We start from the raw sequence: 25,279 nt of genomic DNA, 5'->3' as shown, positions 1-25,279 counted from the left end.
CACAATGGTTCCATTGAACTTCAGTTAGGTGTTGGCTGAAACTGACAGGTGTAAGAAGGTATGATCCAGTCACAATGGTACCATGATTCTCATTGATGCAGGTGTTAATCTGCATCAATGACTGGAAGTGTGAACTGTTGTGACACCGCCAGGGTAAGGATGTCAAAGCGACATTTTATGTTGATGTTGGTGTAGCAGGCCCCCTCCTCTGTCCAGGGATGGTTTTTCCAGGCTGGCATAAATGGCCTCTTTCACACCTCTTTCAAACCATCTGTCCTCTCAGTCCAAAATAAGTACGTTACTGTCCACAAATTTTCCTTGAGTTGTAGATTGACTGCTGTGTCTTGTCCTGAGAAGTTCCCCCTCCTATGTTGGGCCATTCTCTTACAGAGAGGTTGTTTTGTCTCCCCAATGTACAAGTCAGAGCACTATTCACTACACTGGAAAGCATAGACCACATAACCTTTCATGTGCTTTGTCTCAGAGTGTTGCTAACAAAGTCTTTTTTACCATAACAGACACTTGTACTGTATTTTCCACTCATCTCTGACTAACGCTTTCCTAACATTCTAGAATTACACTTGCATTTATTAACTTCTCCCAAATCACTTTCAGTGGTATAATAGTCCATTGCTTCAAATGATCACTTAATACATTACTTTCAAATGCAAATTTCAAACCTAAAAGCTGCAGAACAAAAATGTACATTAATCCAAAAACCACAAAAGATAAAAATGAAGACCAACTATAGATTGTCTAACAATTCTGTTATATAAAAGTTAATTTTAAGGTGAACGATCCATTAAAGTTATTCTCAATGTGTATAAGAATGCGTAATAATCATAAATTAAATCTTCATTCACAGTGATGCTTTTTTTTTTGCTTTTGGTTAATTGAAATGCATTTTTAGATGTGACATAGACCCAGATGTCCCTCTATATCCTCTGCAGCCTCTTGCATCCCTGGTGCAAATACTAGAAAATAAACTCTTTAAACATCATTTTCCTTTTTCTTTACAGGACTTCCGCAGCCAAAGATAGATGATGTTTTCACTGGCCTCACAACAGAACATGGCTTTTACACATCCAAGGACTTCTTACCACTTGTAGCAAAAGCAAGCAAACAAGGTCAGTTAAATGTAATGTAAAGGATTGAATTGGTTGCACAAACTAATGTTTTATAAGTTGAGGAACATATCTTCATTGTAGCTCAAACGTGCACAAAGAAATAATGTATCACTTTTCAAAAAATTAGCAGTAAAAAGTGTTAAATGATTTGGGGTTGATTTTTTTTACCTGCTCAAGCCTGCCTGCATGACCAATAGGTTACTGAAACCATGCATGCATTCCTGAATTTGTGTGTAATTTCTGTGTCTGATTACCTCAGCTTGCTACCAATCTTTTTTTTTTCCCTCCAAGCGGGTTCTTCAGAAATATAAAATTCTAAATATCTAAAACCTGCCAAGCTTTTTATTTTTTTCAAGAACCCACTCAGGAAAAAAACAAACAATGGTAGCAAGCCAAGGTAATCAGATACAGAAAAATGTGTCCAGGAAAGCTCAAGCATTAATAAACCAGCCCCCATAGTATATTTATGTACATATATTTAAATTAATAAAATATACCACACTTACAGGTCTAAACATCAGGAAGATAAAGTACTTTTATTGAATATCTGACTTTTTCTCAGGGAGGAGGAGGACAACTTTATATGACCAAAATGTCAAATTTTTAATAAACAGAATTTTCACTTTTTAGAAAATAAGAGCAGTATATTTTGTTAATTTGTTTACAGTTTCTAACTAGCATCCAGGTATTTGACTTGTACAGGTATGTTCCCCACTGCCTGTATGTATATGTGTATATTGTACATAGAAAAAACATGTAAAAATATTAATTTGCACATCTTCAGTAAAAACTATATTGAGAATAAAATCACTAAACCTCACATTTCTTCTAACACAGAGTATTATTTTGTCCTTTTGATATGATAGGAGAATGTGACGGCTGTTTAATTTTACAATGGAAACAAAGTGTTCTATTAAAAGTCCCTTTCCTGTGTTTTTTTCCATTTCTCACAGTAAGCACCCTGACATTAAGGAATGATTTGCATGTCTCTGCCCATAATTCCCTATGTAAGAGTTAAACATCTCATTCATGGCTTTAAAGGAACAGTAACACCAAAAAATGAAAGTGTATAAAAGTAATTACAATATAATGTGCTGTTGCCCTGCATTGGTAAGTTGTGTGTTTGCCTCAGAAAGTCTACTATAGTTTATATATAATAAGCTGCTGTGTAGCCATGGGGGCAGCCAGTCAAGCTGGAAAAAAGGAGAAAAGGCACAGGTTACATAGCAGATAACTAGTAGATAAGCCCCATATAATGGAGGTTTGTCTGTTATCTGCTAAGTAACCTGTGCCTTTTCTCCTTTGAATGGCTGCCCCCATGGCTACACAGCAGCTTACTTATATAAACTATAGTAGTCTTTCTGAGGCAAACACACCAGTTGTACCAGTGCAGGGCAACAGTACATTATATTGTAATTACTTTTATACACTTTCATTTTTGGTTTTACTGTTCCTTTAAGGCAGTGCTAAGTGTATAGCATGAGACATGTGGATACTTTCTGTTTTCACAAGGCTTTACACTGCAGATAAATTAGTGACACTAGCTTTTCTATTAGTTTAAAACATTTTCAGATTTACAAGAAAACCTTGAAGTAACAACTGATATCATTAGTGGAATTACATTTCTTGATTAACATGACTTATTTTAATATAATGATGTGGCTGTACATAAAAGTACAAAGCCAAAACAAACTAAAGGGAATAATGTTACATGGCACTAAGTTTGTCTAGGAGCCCATAGCACTAGTAACCCATAGCAACCACGTGGCAGGTAGCATTTACTAGGCAAACATCTTATTGGTTGCTATGTGTTACTGTACCTGGGCAAATGTAGTGACTTTTACTACATATGGGGGTAAGAGTTAGACTGCATCGTCAGATTTGCATGCCTGAAATGAAAACTAACTAGCTTGAATCAAAATAACAAAATGAGGGTAAATCGATTAAGAAAATATGTTGCACATCTCCTATTTAAACTGACACTGTATGGTTAATTAGATTGATTATTGCTCTTTGCAGTCAATATGTTAGCCTTAACAGTTACCGTATAAGGTCAATTTATGAATATTTTTACCTCCATTGGTGCAGAGAGAGGCAGGGAGCTCAGTGTAGTTATCACGTTAATTATCAATTTTCAAAATTGTGATTCTAAAAACAGAGATGACTCAAGTGACTTATTTATGACTTGTTTATTTTCTGCAGTTATTCACTTAAATTGATTTATCGCAATAACATTCAAGTGTGGTAAAAAAAAGTTTATTACAAACAAAAACCCAGGTTGTTTCATTAATTTCAGAGAGGCTGCAAAACATTGAGAGTTTAAAAAAAAAAAAAAAAAAAAGTTCACTTAAACATCAACTTGCTCGAATGCTTTAGATATACACATTATCAGATTCAAGCGTTTGTGGAGCGCTCACCTTTCTGAGTAATCATGTCGGCTGTTAATGGATCACACCCCCTGGCTAGTGGGTCTCCTGTGGAAACTACATATATCCAAATTTTGTATTTCATCATGGTGTTAAACAGAATTTGGATATATGTAGTTTCTTTAGATATTCTCCGCCTTAGTCTAGAGATTCAAAAGTTTTTAGGTGGTGGAATTTCATAAATGCATAAATCTCAAAATATTCAATGTTGAATAAAAAGCTGTGATTTTCTTCATTTGTGGAAAAAACATAATGTTGAATTTAAATGTATTCTCCCTTACTGTTACAAAGATTAAGCATTACATCCCATATGACTGCTACAATGCTGGAAGCTTTCATTTCACGTTTTCCCTCCTTTGAAATCATGTATAAAGCTTATAGCAAAAGACGGTAATTCTTACCTTGGATTTCCACAGCATAACATTTTATGATGTGATGCAGAAGGCACAGCTGCACAACATAAATATGAACAATGTTGACAAAATGGCTTAATACAAATATATAACTACTTTTAATAAAAACTGGATAAAAGCAATATAAGTATAGATTTAGGGGTTTGAATACTGGAAGAGAAGACTACCAATATATTAAAATAGTGGAAAATTGATGAGAATAATATTGAACATCTTCTACAAGTCTGAGCTTTTACAACCTTAAGATATAGAAAAAAAAATCCCTAATGAGTAATTGTAAAATGTTTAGGAACTGTGTTAAATGAACAATCCAAATCTAGGAAAAGATACTTTAGTCTATATATATAAATAATGCATTCATTTTGTTTGCCAAATACTTTGCCTAAATTTATCAACTCTATCAACTCCACATGCTGCTCTTTTGCTCGCCTTAAGTTTTTTTTTCTTAGATCTGTTATCTGTGCAGCATATGTTTTGCCATTAGCAATTCCCTTTATCACCAGTGGGAAAGCATTCAGGGGAGATTTGTCTCCCGTGGTAGCTCGATTTAACTGGGTGTCAAATCTTCCTATGTGCTATCACCCTAAAGGTATTTGTGCAATCCACAAGCTATAGGGCAGTGATCCCCCAACCAGTGGCTCTGGGGCAACATGTTGCTCACCAACCCCTTGGACGTTGCTCTCAGTGCCCCCAAACAAGGTACTTAATTTTGAATTCCTGACTTGATGGCAAGTTTTGGTTGAATAAAAACAATATTTCTACCAAATAAAGCCCCTGTAAGCTGACAGTGTGCATAAAGGCTGCCTAATAGCCAATCTTAGCCCTTATTTGGCTCCTCCATAAACTTTTATGGTGCTTGTGTTGCTCTCCAAGTCTTTTTTACATTTGACTGTGGCTCACGATTAACAATGGTTGGGGACCCCTGCTATAGGGTATGGGCTGATAAGTATTTCACATTTCTTTAAATGAAGGGCATTTTGTAAACTCATTTTACCTTATCCTTCTCATTCTGTCATCATTAGTTACTAAAAATTTAGATTTTGCAAAATGCTATAGCATTTTTTGTAAGACTTTTAGGCTGTTTTTGTTGTTCTCACACAGTCCACACAAGCTCAGGGGCTAGTTACCAATTGATACGGATGCATAAGACCATATTTGCTATAGGTGCAATAGGCACTATGTGATTTACAATAAATGACTATCTTTAAAGGGGTTGTTCACCTTCAGGATAACTTTTAGTATGTTATAGGATGGTCTATTCTTAGCAAGTTTTCAGTTGGTCTTCATTTTTTATTTGTTATAGTTTTTGAGTTATTTGCCTTCCTTTTTCTGACTCCAGCTTTAAAATGGTGGTCACTGACGGCTACAATTGTATTGTTATTGTAACTTTTTATTACTTGTGTTTCTTTTTCTATTCAAACTACTGACTGGTTGCTAGGTTAAATTTTACCCTAGCAACCATCTTGCTGCTGAAAATTCCAAACTCAGAATAGCAGTCTCTACAACATACTAAAAGGTAATTTAAAGGTGAACAACCACTTTTGATAAAAAAAAAAAAATGATTTCATAGAGGCATCAATGAACACTTGCTATAGAAGGTGTGCTTCTAAACATTGCAGTGATATCCTAAACTTTGTTCTAAGGTTTCACTAAAAAGAACATTGTATATTTCTCTACTGAATAGACCTAATAGATAATAATCATTATATTCTGAATTCCTTTTTTCTTAGAGGTGTGCAGTATCATATTCCATAGCCAAGACCATTTAAAGTAACTAGAAAGGGAAGTTTGAGAACAAACTTCATGTTGGGTTGAAAAACGTGAAGTCACTAAATGAAATCTGATATGTGGCTTGCTCCACCCACTTTTTCTAACCTTGAACCATAGTTATATAGTAAAAACCACTGTGCAAAGTTTGGGGACCCTGGGTTTATTAGTGTCTGAATGGCAGCAATTAAATTTCCCCACTCAAAGTCAACAAGTTACATCTGATTGATGGTTGGTGGCTCTGCCCACTTTTTCTAACCTGGGACTGCAGTTACCCAGTGACTAACTCTGCAAAGTTCAGGGACCGAACGGCAGCAGTTTAAATTTAAACCAATAGAAGTCAATAGGTAAATTGTGATTGGTGGGTGTGCCCATTTTTTTCTAACCTTGAGTCAAATTCACCCAGTGACAAACAGTGGGCACCCTGGCATAAAAAGTGTGAGAATGACAGCATTTTAAGTGTAAACCAATAAAATTCAATGGATAAAATCTGATTGGCTGTTAGTGGCCCAACTCACTTTTCCTAATTTTGAACTGCAGTCCCCCAGTGACCAACTTTGCAAAGTATGGGGACCCTGTGTAAGTATTGTGAGAATGGCAGCAGGTTGAATTTTCCCATTGAAAGTTAATAGGTAAAATCTGATTGGCTGTTCACAGCTCCACCCACTTTTGGGCATCCAACAATCATATTTTTATTCAGTCTCACATGATTATGTGATTCAAGTTTGGGGAGTGTAGCCTCAAAGCTGTAAGATTGACAGCAGTTTCAATTTCCCTATAAAAATCAATGGGTGAAATTTGATTAGCTGTTGTTGGCCCCTCCCACTTTGGGGTCCTTCAACAAATGTCGTTGTTTTATTTGGGGTGACCCCATTATTATGTGATTCAACTTTGGGGGTGTAGCTTCAAAGCAGCAGTTTGAAAATCTTCCCTGTCAAAGTCAATGGAAAAATTGGGGTGTTTGGAGCAGCGCCACAAAAAGAAGGGGGTGGGATCACTTAGAAAAGCACAAGCAACCTGCTCCGCTAAAGGGGGAAGAAGATTTGGTGAGTTTGGGTGTTGTACCCCTAAAACTGTAAGAAGAATAAGCTGAAGTCGAAGAACAGTAGGTTGGGTTTTTCCACCCAACATTATAACATTTTGCATAATACTTCACATATTTTTGTATCATAGTGTTGTTGTAGCTTTGTACCATTTGTTTATATGTTTTTCTATAATATGAAAGCTACCTACAGTACCCCGGCAGTGCACTGACCTGGATGAATGAAAATCTTCATAGTCATACACTAAAATGAGTTTCATTGATTTTTTTGGTGAAGCGAAACGGAACAGATTCGCTCATCACTATCACTGACTTATTCCCAAATACTTCTCAGTGAAGAATGCCCCCCAACACAGTTATGCTGCTATTTGCTTGATGACCATTGTTGACCCCAGCAATAACATTTTAGTTTTACATTACTGACTTCAAAGAGAAAGGCAATATAGAAAGGCAGATAATTTGTAAGATGCTAATTTTCATATGTATTTATTGGGATCAAGCCTCCATTCTCTAACCCAACAAATGGTCTGGTCCTGCCCTGTCTAGCTGCTGAGTGTTCTTGATATTGTATTCACTCTTTACTTACTGTTGTTTTATACATGATGAAATCAATCAGAAAACAAACAAGTATATAAGCTATAATATGCCTGATTCACTGGTACATTGCATGGCCTTAATATAGATCATTATATTGTATTGTGTTTTTTATGTTTATGTACTTGGCTTAAATTATTTTCTTTTTTTAGGAAATGTATCTGATCCCACAAATTAAATATTGCATTCTAATTCTGCATTGCTTAGGCATAATATGTTCTCTACCCTTTTATTGTAACCAGATTTAAAAGCTTGCAATTTAGCACTGCATCCTTTTTTTTTTTACCTGACTTTTTTTAAGTAAATTGCAGTTTCTTGATGCAGAACAACAAGGTTTTTAATTTCAAACCTAGTTTAACTTGTCTAATTTTAGTATTTTAAGTAATCTAAATTTAACAATGGAGGTTTGTGTAATTTTCTTAGGAGTATGGTTTTTATTTAATTCTTTCTAGGCTTAATTAAAAAGTTAATTACTTTATCTAGCACATGGGCTACTTAATTAAACTGAATATATTTCTGTAGTGCAGTATATTATTTTCAGCTCGCTATACTATTAAGAATCCCTCTGTTCAAATTCTACTAAACTATGCTTTCAGCGCAACTCTTTTAGCATAATCTTTCTATAATCTATAGGGGTTTTTTTTAGCATAGGGTTTCCTTATCATCTTCCTCCCAGTCCACCCCATTTGAAACACCTTTACTATTGGGACGTGCAGTATTTTTATTTTATTAAACCCTTTGAAATGATGACTGCTTTTGCTGCAGCCAACATTTAACGGCTTAAACCATTTCATGGATTTAAATACATATTAGTAAACTGTTAATTTTTATCATTTATTTTTGCATTCACTCTCTATAAAGACTTGCTAAATACATTATTATGCATTTCCATTGCAAATAGCCTTGCTATAGATATTGTCTATGTATTGTCTATATATTGTAAGCCTGCCGCTTCCTGTGTGGGGATGCCTACCATTTTCTTTTGCTATGCATTCAGGCATCCGTCGCCTTTTTGACATGTGCGTGAGCGTTATTTTGCCTGTGCTCGTTTGACGTCGTTGTGGTGCAAAATTTAAATATTCAAAGCTCTCACTGCTTTGCACTCATTGCCCAACTTAGATCAATTCTAGATTGTTCCTGGGTGTGTTCTTGTTCTGATTTCCTGTGCTTTGACTCCTGCCTGTTCTTGACCAATGCCTTGTTGCTGCCTGAACTGACCTTTGCCTGTTGACTACTTGACTACTCTTCGCCTTCCGATTTTGTACTGTGCTGACTGTTTGTTGCTGATCTCAGCCTGTCCTTTGACCACGCTAACCCATTCCCCGTTCCTCCTGTCATGTGGTTTGGTTCCCTTGCCTGCTCAAAACTCTCGCCTTGGGTCTCTCACTTTAATTCCTGGCGGCATCCGAGTAGCGAAGGGCTCCTCCCAACGTGAAAGGCAGCTGTTATAGGCAGAGCCGTGACTGGATCCTTGGAATCTGTTCTGAGTTCAGGGATACCAGTCATCACAGAAATACTATATATACAGGTATCTTTTTTTTTACTGTTCAGAGAAACACAGGATAGCTCCTGTCACTGTACTGCTTTTGTCTGTTCCAACAGGAGCTTTAACTCTCAATATAAATACCTGCTTAAAAATAATTTGCATTCAAGTCATATTAATTTCAGTGAATTGACTACAGGCCACAGTATAGATGGTTTTATGCAAGTTACAATTTTATCTCATGTTAGATCTCAAGTCATTTACTGTGTACCTGGGAGCAAGCTTAGTTTCTTATTACTACCACTGTTATAAATGAATAAATAAAGAAACCATCACCTCATGCTCTGATGTTCCTTGGGGAAGGTAGTTCAATAACATGTTGTTATTTTAAACCCTTTAATGAATCAGCACAATGTAATAATCTATGATGAAGTGATATTATCTCACATTCAAAATCACTTGTTTCAGTTAATTTATCCCTAGAGGTTGGAACAATTAGATTTCAGCCACTATAAAGTTATTGCTAGTGATAAAAGGTTTCCAATAGTGTTATTACTGATAAATAATTTCACTACATTGAAATGGAAGTAAAAAGAAATGAAAATATTTATCACAAGGTATTGCTTGTGCAGACTTGTGATAGAAGTTTTCACTTTTATCAAATACCTTGAAGGTTTTAGCGTGTGTTTTGAAGTATAATTACATCCTTTGAAATGTTATGGGCCTCTCTCAGAATTACTCTAGTGGCATTTTACTGTCGTTGTACATAAAATATGTAAAAAAAAAATTTGTATATACTGGGCACATTCAAGGTTTCAAAAGGACACAGACACTTTCTCTCATATTAAGGAATGTTCTGCAGGACTAAAGCCACCACAACATGACAGCTATTTTAATCTCTGATACATGGCTGATACATGGCTCTCCCAACTGTATGGAAAGGGCAGGCAGTATAGATAGCTAGAGTTGACCATGACATCCAAGTCATGTATATAGTAAATGGTTACTGTGATATGAAGAATTCACTTTCTCATTTGATCTTAAGAATGATGAAAAAGTGAATAGGAATCAGAATCATGACTTTTTAAGCAAATTAAGTTGTATTACCCCCTTCACCTTTCCAAAACAAAAGCTGTATTTAGTTAGAGCATGGTCTAAAGATCCATGGGGTATATTCATGAACTAAGAATGGTGCAGAATTAAAAAGACATTTTAATCAAATGAGTTGGTGTTTAGGAAGTAGACTGGGCTATATATATATATATATATATATATATATATATATATATATATATATATATATATATAAATGTAATATAATGGCTGCTTCTCATGAAAGCTTCTTTAACAATGGGCATTTCCTCCACAGTTTTTGTTGCTTCCTCATCACGTTAAAATTCCATTCTGCAGATCATACAAGCTACAGCTAAAGCTACAGATCTAAAATATCACCTAAATATTCCTAAATATCACTATTGTAGTGTATTACTAAGGTTTATTATTTTTGATTTTCTTTATTTCTTTATTCCCTGGTATTTATATAGTGTTCATACATTTCAGCAGTACTTTACGGAGATTATACATCATTTCCTGCCCCCGTGGAGTTTACAATCTAAAGTCCCCATCATATTCACACACCCTAGCTCATTTTAGTCAGAAGCCAATGATACTGCTTGTATGTTTTTAGAGTGTGGGAGGAAACCGAAGTATCCAGAGCAAACCCACACAGACACAGGAAGAACATACAGACTCTTTGCAGATTGTGCCCTGGTTGAGATTGAGCTCAGCACTGCAGTGCTGCAAGGCAGAAGGGCTACCTTTTATTTACCTGTTCAATTAGAAACCCATGATTGGTGTCATTGCAGAAGTTGAGAAGTCATAAGAAATTATATTTTAAATTGAAAGTTAGAACTGCCACCTGAATTTTAGCTCTGGACAAGATGATCTAAACTGCACCCCTTATCCCTTGAGCAATGGGCTGGTTGATTGCATATTATGTACTTGGTGACTGTTAATTTTGTTTTGCATCAATATTGTTCAATCTTGGCATCTATTAAACTTTAATACTGTTGTACAGTGGCATTTGCTTTAACTTTTTCAAAGTATATTGTTGACCACAGAGCCAAATGACAGCTGTAATGGGAACATGGCTAACCATTTGACTGAAATATGCATGAGATGTGTAGCTCTGTAAATTATTTTCATAAAAATGAATATATTTAATTGGGCATTTTAACTGCAATAATCTGCAATGTGTTAAATATTTAATGGCTTTGAATTAAATAACCTTGTAATGATATAAAAAGACTACACTATGAAGTAATATTTTCTATTTTTTGGATATAAGCATTATCTATCAAAGCAAGCTGGGCATGCAAAATGGTGCTCCCCACAAATATGCACGGAGTGCAAGGAGCATGTATGGGTGCATGTATCTTTTATTAATGGTATAAATGTGCTTGCTATTGTGTGCATTTAGCAACAAAGGAATCGCACATTGGTATATGTTGAAAAAGGATATACCCAGTCTTTATTTGGCCACAGAGAGTGCAACAATGGAGTAACATTTCATGCAGTTCTGATGAAAGGCGGCTTGCCTGCCTCAAATGTTACTCCATGTTACTCCATTGTTACTCCATTGTCGCATTCTCTGTGGCCAAATAAAGATTGGGAAAATCCTTTTCCATGTATACCAGTGGTCATACACATAATTCTTAATATAGGCAAAAAATAAGAGTTCATCAATAAAAACTAAATAAATATTGTACTTTATTAAAACAAAATATGTGGCTTAGCTTCTTTTTTTTCTGTTTTTTTTCAGGGATGTGTGCGTGTCGCTCTCCCCTCCCATCTATTAAAGGTCCTGTAATTGTACTTGGAGCTGGAGATACAGCATTTGACTGTGCAACTTCTGCCTTGCGCTGTGGTGCTCGCAGAGTTTTTGTGGTGTTTAGAAAAGGTTTCACTAATATGCGGGCAGTTCCTGAAGAGGTAAAATACAGAAACTTTCTCTAGACAAATGTGTTTATAAATGTTCTCATTTATAGTATGTCTCCTTCCTTCTATTTTTCTCTTGCAGGCCACAGTTTGGTTTATCTACACATTGTATCCTAAACTCAGTATATTGTTTTTATACAATTTCTGTAATGACTGAACATGATCAGGGACTTTCTGTTTGCTGGATATTTGTTTTTATTAAATTTTGCTCATTTAGCTGCCTCAGTCTAACTCAAATCTAATACTGTATGTGTATTATGATGATGCCCAATAAAACTTGACTGGAGTAAATGTATAATATGCAAATCTAGGAAAACTATAGCATTTGTTGCTTAAATCCACACGTAGCATCACAGGCAACTCCTATAACATTGGTTAGCTCGCTAATGTGATTAGAAAAATTTTAGAAAACCATACCATAGGTAGGAAAAAAATAAAATTACGTTCTTTAGGAAGTAGTGTCCCCAAAGTAATTTGTCATGCTCTCCTTTTGCAAAAGTAATATAGAATTATTTTTAAAACTGAGAGAAGAAACTGGAAGCCTTTCCTATTTATTAACCAGATTTGCTTCTAGCAGTTTAAATGTGAGAGTAGCCCATCTGAGTTGGTAAAAGCTTACATCTACAGCAGGACATAAGCAGCTTTAAAGGAGAAGGAATGGTATCAGAAAGATCTATGTAAATACAGCTATAAGCACTCTTGTAAACGCTGCACTAAGTCCTCTATCAAAAGACGAAGCAGATTTCTTGTCTCCTTTTTTGTAAACATGCCCCCCTCCCCACTTTTAAGAATATGTGATCTGAGCTATAACGTTTAGACTGCAAACAGGAAGCTATGAGCTCCAAGCTAAACTGGCAGCTGCAATTTTAAACAAACAGAGGGAGCCTTTACTCAGGTAAAGTTTTCAGAATAATATTTGAAGAATAAATATAGTGTTCTAGGTGGCACTAATGTGGCAAATCTATCAGCAGTAAAATGCCAAAATGACTTTCCTTCTTCTTTAAGACCTGATGAAGATGCAAAAGACACTGTATAATAAAAGGCAGGCTCAACTTAGTTATAGTGATTATTACTATATGCAGTGACAGTTCCACCTGGCTTTTAGCATTTGATTTATTTAAATGAAAACTTTTGCTTGTACACTTTCCATGAATGTTAGAAAATAATTATGGCAGACTTCACCACATTATAGTCTATAATGGCAGTTAAGACATTTTACTTTAAAGCAAAATCCCTCCTTTAATATTTTACTTCTTAATATAACTCATCTTCCATTTAAAACAATTAGATTAAAATGTATGTATTTTTTGCTCTGCAGGTGGAGCTGGCAAAAGAAGAAAAATGTGAATTTCTTCCTTTCCTCTCACCCCGTAAAGTTATTTTAAAAGGTGGTAAAATAAGTGGTATGGAGTTTGTTCGTACAGAACAGGATGATGATGGAAACTGGATTGAGGATGAAGATCAGAAAATTCAGCTGAAAGCAGAGGTGGTTATCAGTGCATTTGGTTCTGTGCTAACAGATCCTGCAGGTAAGTCACACATTTATTTTATACCTTAGGGCTCATTAATGAAAGTAAAGCACTAAAATGGACTTAAAATTGTACATGCCTTTACATTATTCAAAAAAAGAAGTAGTGCTTGCAACGACTAATGCAACCACTCTACTCTGATAAATTTAACACATTTGCAAAATATAAGGCCCAATTGACAGGGGAGCTCCTGCCATTTTTTCACCTTGCCTCAGGCAGCAGCAGCAGTTCCTAAAAGTTACCAGGGTGTCAAAAAAGGTGGTTATTAAACTTGAAATGTGACTTTTCTAGTGCAGAGAGTGCAGTTTTGCTCTCTGTAATAGTGACAAGGCCCCCATTGCTAGAAAGGTAAGTGTGGGGGTTGAGGGGCGTGCCATTACAAAAGCTCCCTTATGGCTGTAGGAACACCTGTGCCAGTAGACACAATTGCTGGTATTAATTCCATCTCTGAAATAGTAATTTTAGAGTTCACTTATTGGTTGCATATATACATGCAACGTATTTGCCCTAACAAATATAGTGAAACCAATATAGTAGGGACTCTATTTGTACACAAATAGATTAAATACCATGCGTGCCACAATTTACTCACAACTTACCAAATCAGACAGTCAGCACTGGTGAATGGAGTGTAAGTTACAGTGCACACTATTCAGCAAGCACCCTAAAATGATGCTGTCATTCTGGGTAGAATGCTACATTTTAGTAAAAAAACATGGTAATTTGTGTGTGACTTTTGCACGTCTGGCTTTTGCCCTTGTTTTGTGATGATCCCCACTGAATATTTATTGGACTGGAAAATTAAAGAATTGAGGGTATTCTTCTTTAAGCACTAACAGTATGCAAACTTCTCCTTCATTTATGAATCTAATATCTTACTGTCTCAAATGTATGTACGATAATAAGGAAAAGTGCAAAACGTAGGCGCCAGCTGAGAATGCATGCTTGGTTTGCTTTCTGTAAATCTCACAGCCTATAAGCATATGTATTGATTGTTATCTTCCAACATATTAATCTGGATATTGACCGGAGCTGTTTTATGAATTATAATGATTTCAGATATTACTGTGTGATACATGACTTTGAAAGGCTTGCTGAAACAGCTTTATCTTTTTCAGGACCCATAACTCTTTTCTAATGCAAAATTGAGTAAACCTGATCTAAAATGTTTGGCATATTGTATATTCAACTGTTGTATTAATAGATAACAAGATACCAGCAAACAAAGCTGTCATGTTTTAATGTTCATGTAAGCAACTCATTCCTTCACTGGAAACACTGATTCTTTTGTTTTATATTTGCTTGTTTTTTTTCTTTTTCATCCTAACATAAAAAAAGCAAACAAAATAAGCAGCTCTCTTCTACTTTATGCAGAACAAAAGAATCTTCTGACATTATGGGATGATACTAAAGGATAAAGGATCATAGTTAATATTGTTACTTTTTATCTTGAGTTTCAGAGGAAAATTTGATTAATGAAACGTCTGTTCCTTATTGCATTTCCCTCTTTGATTTGTGGATACAACACAGGACATAGTTGCAAGCATATATCAAATCTAACAATCTCTGATCTAGAAAAAAAAAATGTATTTTGTAGACATGCTGTTTGGGTTTGTATATGTGGAATTAAAAAATCTTGTGAGTCTTTTCAGATTGCTTTTATATGTTGCATGAGATGCAATTTTAGTTCCACTGTGCTGAGTTTTTTAATACATGAAATATATCTATTTGAAAATCATTCTTTAAGAGTAAAAAGTAGGTCAGTTAATTATCTTATCACACTTAATCAACTGATTGCAAATGAATCAATGAGCTTATATATCCAAAGTGTACTCTCTTACTTTGGCCACTCTGCTTTTATCCATAAGACCTGCAGAACCGTAGCTTTCTGCCAAGCTTCAATCTTCAGGAAAAAAAATTGCAGCAATGAGATAATATAAGGAAATGTTCGTCCTTCCAGGCCACTGATGAATCATTCGCATAACCATATGGACAATCTGGTGTTGCATCTGCCTTTCCCAGACTGACTGTACATAAACAGGTGTTCTCTTTCCAGTAGTACAAGTATGTGATACCCTTACAATATGAAAGAAAGGAGAAAAAATTAAAAGTTATGTTAACAAGGAGATTTTGTAAGACATTCTTGGCAGAATGTATGCAGCTCTCTAAAAGCATTGTGTAAAAGAGACAGATGCTAGAAATGCTTGTGTTATTGCTGTTCGAGACTCCACTATGCAGATTACCATAATACGGTTAATATTTGATGGCACTGTGTTAGTATAAGCCTGAGAAGGGGAGAGAAATGTGCCTAAAGCACACTGGAGATTATAAAATGCTGTGATATTTTATTTAAATCAGTAATGTGACAGTTCTCGTCTACATGTCTTCCTGATGACATTTACACATTTCGTTACTACTCTGTAGGTATTTTTTTTTTTTTAAAGAATGATGTTTAGATAAAGCATTGGCCACCATATGAATACCTATTTTTATGTGCACATATACAACTTGGGGACAGTGTTGCATTGGGAATAAAACGACACTGGAGTAAACCGCACTTTGTTGTAAATAGTGAAACATTAAATAGCTATGATCTACATAGCCTTAATTTATATCCAATTATTCTATGTATTCTACATCTTAATAGAGCCAAAATAGATATAGGCTGTCTTTGTATGGTCTTTTGGCATACCAATGATATCCTATATGAGGTGATATCCTATTGATATATGATACATAAACTCATTTAGTTGGGCTGAAACAACCCCCCTCCCCTAACTCCTCCCTCATTTTGTTATGTTTTGATGAATAGTGGGATATGTCCCTCTGTTTTCCATTTTGGGTGATGCACAGATTCTCAGAAAAGCAGAGGAACTTTACATCCCATTAGGTCCATTGCTTGACAATGGGACACGATGATGGAGGGGTTGAATGATACATGATGATGGGGGGGGTTGAATGATACATATATATATTCCATCAATGCCTATACCTTTTTTACATAAGCTAAAATAGAAAAGTTTATGTTAAAAACAGGAATATATGTTATGATATCAATTTAACAGCCAAAATAAACAGAATAGTTCACCCTGCCCAGTGTAAGTTAGGGGATAGAAGTGTGAAAAAGTGTGTGGTTGCATTTACACATTTCTGCTAGTAAACAATGTGGCACTTGGACCCAAGGTAGACCTGTGTTACCCTAACCTTAAACAGTGGTTCAGGTGAGCAGGAACCTCGATGCTGGAATGGCAGTTGATGTCATCTACTTGGATTTTACTAAAGCGTTTGATACAGTACCTCACAGAAGGTTAATGATCAAATTAAGGAATATTGGCCTAGAACATAATATTTGTAATTGGATAGAGAACTGGCTGAAGGATAGATTACAAAGAGTGGTGGTAAATGGAACATTTTCTAATTGGACCAGTGTTGTTAGTGGAGTACCGCAGGGGTCAGTCCTTGGTCCTTTGCTTTTTAACTTGTTTATTAATGACCTGAAGGTGGGCATAGACAGTACTGTTCCATGCAGGATGCTGCCGCTTTGCAAAACGATTTGACAAAATTGGAAAACTGGGCAGCAAACTGGAAAATGAGGTTCAATGTTGACAAGTGCAAAGTTATGCATTTTGGTAGAAATAATATAAACGCGAACTATCTACTGAATGGTAGTGTGTTGAGGGTATCCTTAATGGAGAAGGATCTAGGGGTTTTTGTAGATAACAAGTTGTCTAATTCCAGGCAGTGTCATTCTGTGGCTACTAAAGCAAATAAAGTCTTGTATAAAAAAAGGGCATTGACTCAAGGGATGAAAACATAATTTTGCCTCTTTATAGGTCCCTGGTAAGAGAGTACAGAGACGAGCAACTAAACTGGTTAAGGGGATGGAAGATTTAAGCTATGAGGTTAGACTGTCAAAGTTGGGGTTGTTTTCTCAGGAAAAGAGGCACTTGCGAGGGGACATGATTACTCTGTACAAGTACATTAGAGGGGATTATAGGCAGATAGGGGGGTTTCTTTTTTCCCATAAAAACAATCAACGCACCAGAGGCCACCCCTTAGAGGAACGGAGCTTCCATTTGAAGCAGCGTAGGGGGTTTGTCACAGTGAGGGCAGTGAGGTTGGGGAATGCCCTTCCTAGTGATGTTGTAATGGCAGATTCTGTTAATGCCTTTAGGAGGGGCCTGGATGAGTTCTTGAACAAGCATAGTATCCAAGGCTATTGTGATACTAATATCTACAGTCAGTATTAATGTTTGTATATATAGTTTATGTATGTGAGTGTATAGATAGGTAAGTATAGGTTGTGTGTGCTGGGTTTACTTGGAAGGGTTGAACTTGATGGACTTGATGGTCTTTTTTTTAACCCTATGTAACAGAATCCCCCTTTTGAGGTTATAAAACACTTAGGGGCACATTTACTAACCCACGAATCCGAATCCGAATTGGAAAAATTGTGATTGGAAAACGAACATTTTGCGACTTTTTCTTTTTTTTTACGATTTTTTCGACTTTTTCGTTACCAATACGATTTGCGCAAAAAAACGCGAGTTTTTCGTAGCCATTACGATGCGCTTGTATCTTGTCGCGACTTTTTCGTATTGAGCGGCGGGTGAAACTTTCAGACTTGATTTTGGAAGCCTCCCATAGGACTCAATGGCACCCTGCAGCTCCAACCTGGCCCAAGAAAAGTCGCCATACTGAAGCTTGAATGAATCCGAATCTTCGTACTCGGCGCGAAGGCTACGAAAAAGTCGTGACTTTTCGCGCAAGTAGTAACGCTACGAAAAAATCGCCAAATTTTGCGCAACATTTGGAATGGCAACGCAAAAGTCGCGACAATTTTCCGAAACATTGCCAAATACCTATCATTACGAAAAAAACGCAATCGGACGCATTCGGCCTGTTCGTGGGTAAGTAAATGTGCCCCTTAGCCTTTGCATTTTAAATCCTTACTATATTACATGTTAAAAATTGATCTTAATTTTCTGCTGTAATCCTAAAGTAATACAATATTTATATATGTCATATGTTCAGTGAATTATTGCATGATCTTGTAAGTTTAAGTTGAAATATTTAAGCTTCTTTAATATTAAAATACTTTTGAATGCACGGATTTACTGACAATGAGCTGTTGCCACATAAAGTATTTATACATTATATGCTATGAATAAAGAAATATTTAGCTCTAGCTTAAATAGGATATCTGTATCTACAGTCCTACACTCACTTTCATCTGATTCATTAAGAATTCTACTGCTTTATTATACATTTTTCCACTGGGATCACGTGACTGTAGCTAGGAATAATTGGCGCTATACAAGTCCAAGGAAGGGCAACTTTGCTGGTGAATGGTATGGAAAGTCTCAGTTATGAAGAAAGACTGGTCAAGTTGGGGTTGGAAAAGAGGCGCTTAAGGGGTGATATGATAACTGTGTATACATATATTATGGGATCATATATTAATCTCTAATGTTTTATTTACTAGTACATACATTGCAAAAGCTATTATGATGCTAAACTCTACAATTAGGGGCACATTTACTAACCCACGAATCCGAATCCGAATTGGAAAAATTCCGATTGGAAGACGAACATTTTGTGACTTTTTCGTATTTTTTGCGATTTTTTTCAGGCGCCTTTATGACTTTTCGGAAATTGTCGCGACTTTTTCGTTACCAATACGATTTTCGTGAAAAAACGCGAGTTTTTCGTAGCCATTACGATGCGCTCGTATCTTGTTGCGACTTTTTCGTATTGAGCGCTCGTAAGCGGCGGGCAAAACTTTCAGATTTAGCATGATTTTGGAAGCCTCCCATAGGACTCAATGGCACCCTGCAGCTCCAACCTGGCCCAAGAAAAGTCGCCATACTGAAGCTTGAATGAATCCGAATCTTTCGTACTTGGCGCGAAGGCTACGAAAAAGTCGCGACTTTTCGCGCAAGTAGTAACGCTACGGAAAAATCACCAAATTTTGCGCAACATTCCGAATGGCAACAAAAAATTTGCGACAATTTTCTGAAAAATTGCCAAATACCGATCATTATGAAAAAACGCAATCGGACGCATTCGGCCCGTTCGTGAGTAAGTAAATGTGCCCCTTAGTGTTGGTGTAAAAAGTGTACTAGAAATATCAATGTACAACAAAATTGTTGGAATAGCTTATATACTAAGGCAAATGGAAGTGTTTCCGCAAATTAAAAAAGTAAAATTTTACCTGTAAAGTGTACTTTTCTAAATTTTCCCTATCCTTGTTAGTCATTTAGTAGATCTACAATCTTCAGTTTCGTATATAAATAAATAACATTTTAATTACATTGAACCAGTATTTTTTAAAATTTCTTTTAACCAATTAAGTCTAAGATCCAGCAAATCTACCACAAGCACAAAACAGCCAAATACATTGTGTACATTTTTAGTTTTATTCTGAATGATAATTATAGACTTTGCTCTATAAGATTAACAATTAAAGGAATACTGTCATGTATTTTTTTTTTCAAAATACAGTACATCAGGATTCTGCTTCTCCAGCAGAATCTTGCATTGAAGTCTGTTGTTTTTTTTAAGTGCAAACAGATTTTTTTTTATATTTAATTTAGAAATTTCACATGGAGCTAGCCATGATTCTTTAATTTACTTCCCAGGGTACTACAACCATGTGACTTGTGATAAACTGATACACTTCAGTCACTCTTTACTGCTGCGCTGCAAGTTGAACTGGTACCACAATGTAGCAGCTCCCAGTAGATATCAAAATAGCACTCAATAGTAAGAAATCCAAGTCTGGCTTGGGACTCCTCCAGTTACATGGGGGTAGGATAAACAATTGGTTACCTGAAGGCAGTTCTAGTGTGTAGTGCTGGCTCCTTCTGAAAGCTCAGACTCACAATGCACAATGCACTGAGATGGTTGCATACACACCAATATTACAACTAAAAAAATACATTTATTGGTTTATGGACATAATGTTAAATGGCAGAGTGAATTTTTTGCTATGTAAACAGTGTACCAGTAACTGAGATTTAAAAAGTACACCATAAATATCATGACAGAATCCCTGGCCACCTGGCGTTCCTGGTCTTGTACTAGCCTACGCTAAAACAAATCTGCCAAACAATGACTTTAGCTCTGTTTTATTTATGGTTATTTTGGGTATGTGTATAGTTTGGGTATCATATAATAACATATAATATTTTCTATCTTAAATCAAGCGACCTAGTTTGACAGTAACTTTTTAGCTTGTTATACGTACACAAGAGATAGTATATAAGAGAGAGCATTCTCTGCCTGGAATTTCCTTCCTTTCCCTATAAAATTAACTGTAACTCCTTTATATGCTGAAGTATTAGATTACGGATAGAAGACAATGCATAGAAACTCATATTTCTCTTTCCTAAGCTTGATATCTATATGGGGCTTCATGGCAGGGCATTTGTGTATTACTTGCTTAATAAGTTTATGTATGAGTAACCAATGTAAATATCAGAGTTGGCCCTTGTGTTAAAACCCAATAAAAGAAATAGCTGGACTCAAACTCAGGACCCCAACACTACAAGGCTCTGTGCTACCTACTGAGCCACAGTCTTGCCCTCTTGTGTATTCTTATGTACTTAAAATAAAGTATGCTTAGCAAAACACACAGATGTAAGCAACAATGATAAAAATATTACTAGGTACCCAGCATTCAGTATTGTCATGTTACAGCACTCTTAACTGTTTTTTTGTAAAGCTGTGGAATCAGAGTAGAGATTTGCTCACTAGAGAAAGATCATGACACTACAATACAGTTGAACTAGAAGTCAGTAGAAGTTCAGTTTAACTAAATTTAAAGTCATGGACTTACACTGCAGTAACAAATATGCTTAGTATAAATTAAAGTGTATTTAATTAAGCCAAATAGCGTTAACAACTTAAGGAATAAGAAAAGTAAAGATAGAAATCTTGGATGCATTACACAGTTCCACAAACACTAATGTAATAAAAATGCATGCAAACAAATGTTTGTCCATGTTTAAATCATTGGTTAGATAATAACACGCCTTATCAAAAACATGCAAATATGCCACTGAAGGGGCGACTGATTATTTACAGTAAATGGTTCTTGGAAGAGAACCAAGTCTTTTCCTTTTTAAAATGGACACCAATGTAGGGGATATGCTTAATGTGTACAACTTTGTACATGTTCAGTATTAATTACCCTAATCTACATCTACAAACAATAAATAAAAAACGACAAATACCTTGAGTTGTGAACCCAAAAATGCAAAAAAAAACTTTTTGATTATTGCAGAAATAATATGACAATTGATAAATTAGCCCCTATGATTTAGGGAAATTTTAAGTGAATTTCTGCATGTCCTCTGTTTTACTAAAAAAAGAAAAAATAACGCAGTGTGTTGCCCCAGAAAAACCACAGACATCATTGTTTTTCCCCTTGACTTCCACATTAACCAATGGGATTGGAGCAGATGCCCCGTCTATCTGGGCACTGTGTATGTCTGGGCACAATGGGGTTCATTTATCAACACTGGGTAAATCTGCACCTGAGCAGTAACAGTCAGTGATTAACTTTTTTAAACCAGCTGCTAGTAGAACAATAAATAGAAACATCTGATTTGTTGCCATGGGTACCTGCCCAGGTGCAAATTTGCCTATTGTTTATAAATGACCCCCTTTGTATGGGAAAATTGCAACATGGGAGTCTATTTTTCAATGAGCTTCTCTAGCAATATAAGGCAATGTATATGCTATTGCTGAGTGAAAAAAATGCCTTATTTTATTTTAAACGAAAACACTCATTTCACTCATTGCTATTTTACACACTGCTGCTAAATGACGATAGTTATAATTTGCCACTCAAACTCCACTTTTTATTTGATCTAAGAATAATTTGCTTGTGCTTGTTTCAATTTATTATGTCTGTCAGGATTTTATTTTGATTTACAATGTTCTCTGTTATTGTATTTAAAATGTATTCCATTCCTGTTTCAAATCAGTTTTGTAAATAATCTCTTATACATAGACAATTCTTTTTCTGATTTATAATTTTGACTATAAGATACTAGTGATGAGCACACCTGTCCCATTTTGCTTCGCCGAAAAGTTTGGGAAACGAACGGAAAATTTGCAAAATGCATTTGTCACGTGTCTTTTTTTGTTGCCCGTGTCTTTTTTTTTTGTCACCCACGTCTTTATTCCGGCCACGACCATGCCCATTTTGACATGACCGTGACAAATTTTTCTGCAGTGAATTTTCGAGGAAGTTTTGCAAAACAATTTGCCAACAGAGAAATGTGGAAATTCACTGCTAATCCATGCCTGGTGAAAAATTTTGCTCATGACTATAAGATACCCCTTTCTATTACTTGTGTAGAACTGTTGCTTTTTAAATGTAGTAGGCTAATCATTCTGACAACTGGCCTATATTAAAATGCTAATAAAAAAAAATGCTAATACAATGCCTATAGAGTCAAGGAGCATCTGTCTTGGACAGCCCTGTTTTAGGTTATTTGTTCTTAAACTATAGTGCTCCATCTTTCACCCAAATAGTAAACAAATGGAGCTGTCTAGGAGCCAGTTAGAGATTTAGGATGAATGTTAATTTGCTGTCCTAACTTCTGAATATGGGGACAACATGACTAATGCCTGTTGTGCCCCTTTACCCTCCCCCTGTTACCACAATAAAACAACGGACAACCTAATTTTGGGAGAGAAGGCCGCAGTTGTTTACTGCAAATTATTTAATATAAACAACCATAACTTGTATTAAACCGTTTGTAAGTCCAAACAGCAGTCAAATAACTTATATCCTCCAAACAGGTCTGACCCAGAACCCCGGCCCAGAGCCTGTGTCCTGTCTACTATTCAAGTCCCATTCTTGGATTATCCATCTCCCTGGGGACCCCAGGCCTACCCACTTTACCAACTGCACCTTTTTAATTTCCTCTGGGGCTCAAAGTCGACCCCACCCCCCACACTGCGACTATTGACTCCAACCTATATTAGGGAGGGAGGGATGCTGTCGGCTTCTGCTCCTCCTGCCCGCCGAAAGTCTGTTGAGCTTACATCCGAGGGAAGGACCTTCTTTTATTCCTTGCCCTGAACCTGTAACACTGGGATATCCTGGGGGAGGGAAGGGGGGTTGTCCTCCTAGCTTAGTCATGCCCTTCTTCCCTTTTACTCGGGTCATTGGGCTCCCGGGTGAAAATAGTTTTCTTTATCTAGGACTAGAGCTTATTGTCACAATAACAAATGTTGGTCTGCAAATGGGTATTTGAACACAAAATATCTGAATAATTACCTTTACATCCTAAATTAAAGGAGAAGGAAAGGTAAAACTAAATAAGCTTTATCAGAAAAGGCTATGTAAATACAGGCATAAGCACTCACAGGAGTTTCAAAAAGAAACACAGGATTTCAGTATCAGATTTTCTTTAAGGGCTCCTTCAGGTTTGAGGCTTGGTTCTCTCCTCTCTCTCTCTGCCCCTCCCTTCTCCTGCTCCCCCCTCCCATAAGAATGCATAAGAACTCACTTCCCCCCACCCTCAAGTATGTGTGATCTGAGCTTCCAAAGGCTAAAGCTGCAGCAGGAATCTACCAAGACCAAGCTAAAATGGCAACTGCTATCAGAGGGAGCTTCTAGGGCTCTTTACTCAAGTATGGTAATGGTTTCTGCAGAATAAATATATTGTTCTAGGTGGCACTAATGTGGTGAATCTGTTGGCAGTAAAATGCCAAAATGACTTTCCTTCTCCTTTAATGAAACTTGGTAGATCTTGTTTTTCATGTGTCTGTAGTTGATATATTGCACTACATAAGGGGAACTAAAAATGGAAGTCTTTAAATAATGTGCACAGCATTTACGGATAGAGATGTAGCGAACTGTTCGCCGGCGAACTAATTTGCGCGAACATCGGGTGTTCGCAAGTCCGCAAATTCGCGAACTTTTTGTGATGTTCGCAATTTGGGTTCGCCGGCACCGAAAAAATCGCAAAACTTACGATAACGTTACGAATGCTCCGAAAAAGTCGCAAAACTTACGATAACGTTACGAATGCTCCGAAAAAGTCGCAAAACTTACGATAACTTTACGAATGCTCCGAAAAAGTCGCAAAACTTACGATAACGTTACGAATGCTCCGAAAAAGTCTCAAAACTTACGATAACGTTACGAATGCTCCGAAAAAGTCACAAAACTTACGATAACGTTACGAATGCTCCGAAAAAGTCGCAAAACTTACGATAACTTTACGAATGCTCCGAAAAAGTCGCAAAACTTACGATAACGTTACGAATGCTCCGAAAAAGTCGCAAAACTTACGATAACTTTACGAAAGCGCCGGAAAATACGAAAAAGTCGCAAAATTACCGATCATTTCGAAAAACGGCGTGTGTCAATTTTTCAGAGGTTTTTGCCCTTGATCCCCCTCCTGCATGCCACTGTCCAGGTCGTGGCACCCTTTAAACAACTTTAAAATCAGTTTTCTGGCCAGAAATGGCTTTTCTAGGTTTTAAAGTTCGCCTTCCCATTGAAGTCTATGGGGTTCGCAAAGTTCGCGAATATTCGCAATTTTCGGCGGAAGTTCGCGAACAGGTTCGCGAACTTTTTTTTTGAGGTTCGCTACATCCCTATTTACGGACATAGTATTGTACTAATCCATTCATGCAGCAATATTTTCAAGTTTTTAAATTTACTAGATTTTCAAAACACTACACATGTTCACATCTGAAAGAGTCTTAAAAGACATTCTGCCGCAAGCTAAATAAGGTCACCCACATGAGGTTTTTCTCCTCTTGCAGTCACATTTTAAAAACACAATATGTACCAATTAAAAAGTTTTAAATGTAGGTATCAATAAATATGATGAATAATTCGGAATACTGAAATTGTTAGAGTATAAGAAA

General features: G+C 36.3%; 1 protein-coding gene across 2 annotated transcripts in view; it reads left to right on the top strand.

Annotated features, from left to right (window-relative positions):
* The window catches only part of dpyd (dihydropyrimidine dehydrogenase), a 412,417-nt gene that overhangs the window by 181,617 nt on the left and 205,521 nt on the right, over positions 1 to 25,279 (top strand). For both annotated transcript variants that reach the window (XM_002933799.5, XM_018093615.2), the window contains exons 9-11: positions 1,020 to 1,127; positions 11,674 to 11,843; positions 13,168 to 13,378. In XM_002933799.5, the coding sequence (XP_002933845.2) occupies positions 1,020 to 1,127; positions 11,674 to 11,843; positions 13,168 to 13,378 (489 nt within the window). The remainder of the gene's footprint in view (positions 1 to 1,019; positions 1,128 to 11,673; positions 11,844 to 13,167; positions 13,379 to 25,279) is intronic.

This window comes from Xenopus tropicalis, chromosome 4 (assembly GCF_000004195.4).
Source record: "Xenopus tropicalis strain Nigerian chromosome 4, UCB_Xtro_10.0, whole genome shotgun sequence".
Lineage (NCBI taxonomy): Eukaryota > Metazoa > Chordata > Amphibia > Anura > Pipidae > Xenopus > Xenopus tropicalis.
Note: the sequence above shows the minus strand (reverse complement) of the source record. Positions and strands in the feature narration are given on the sequence as shown.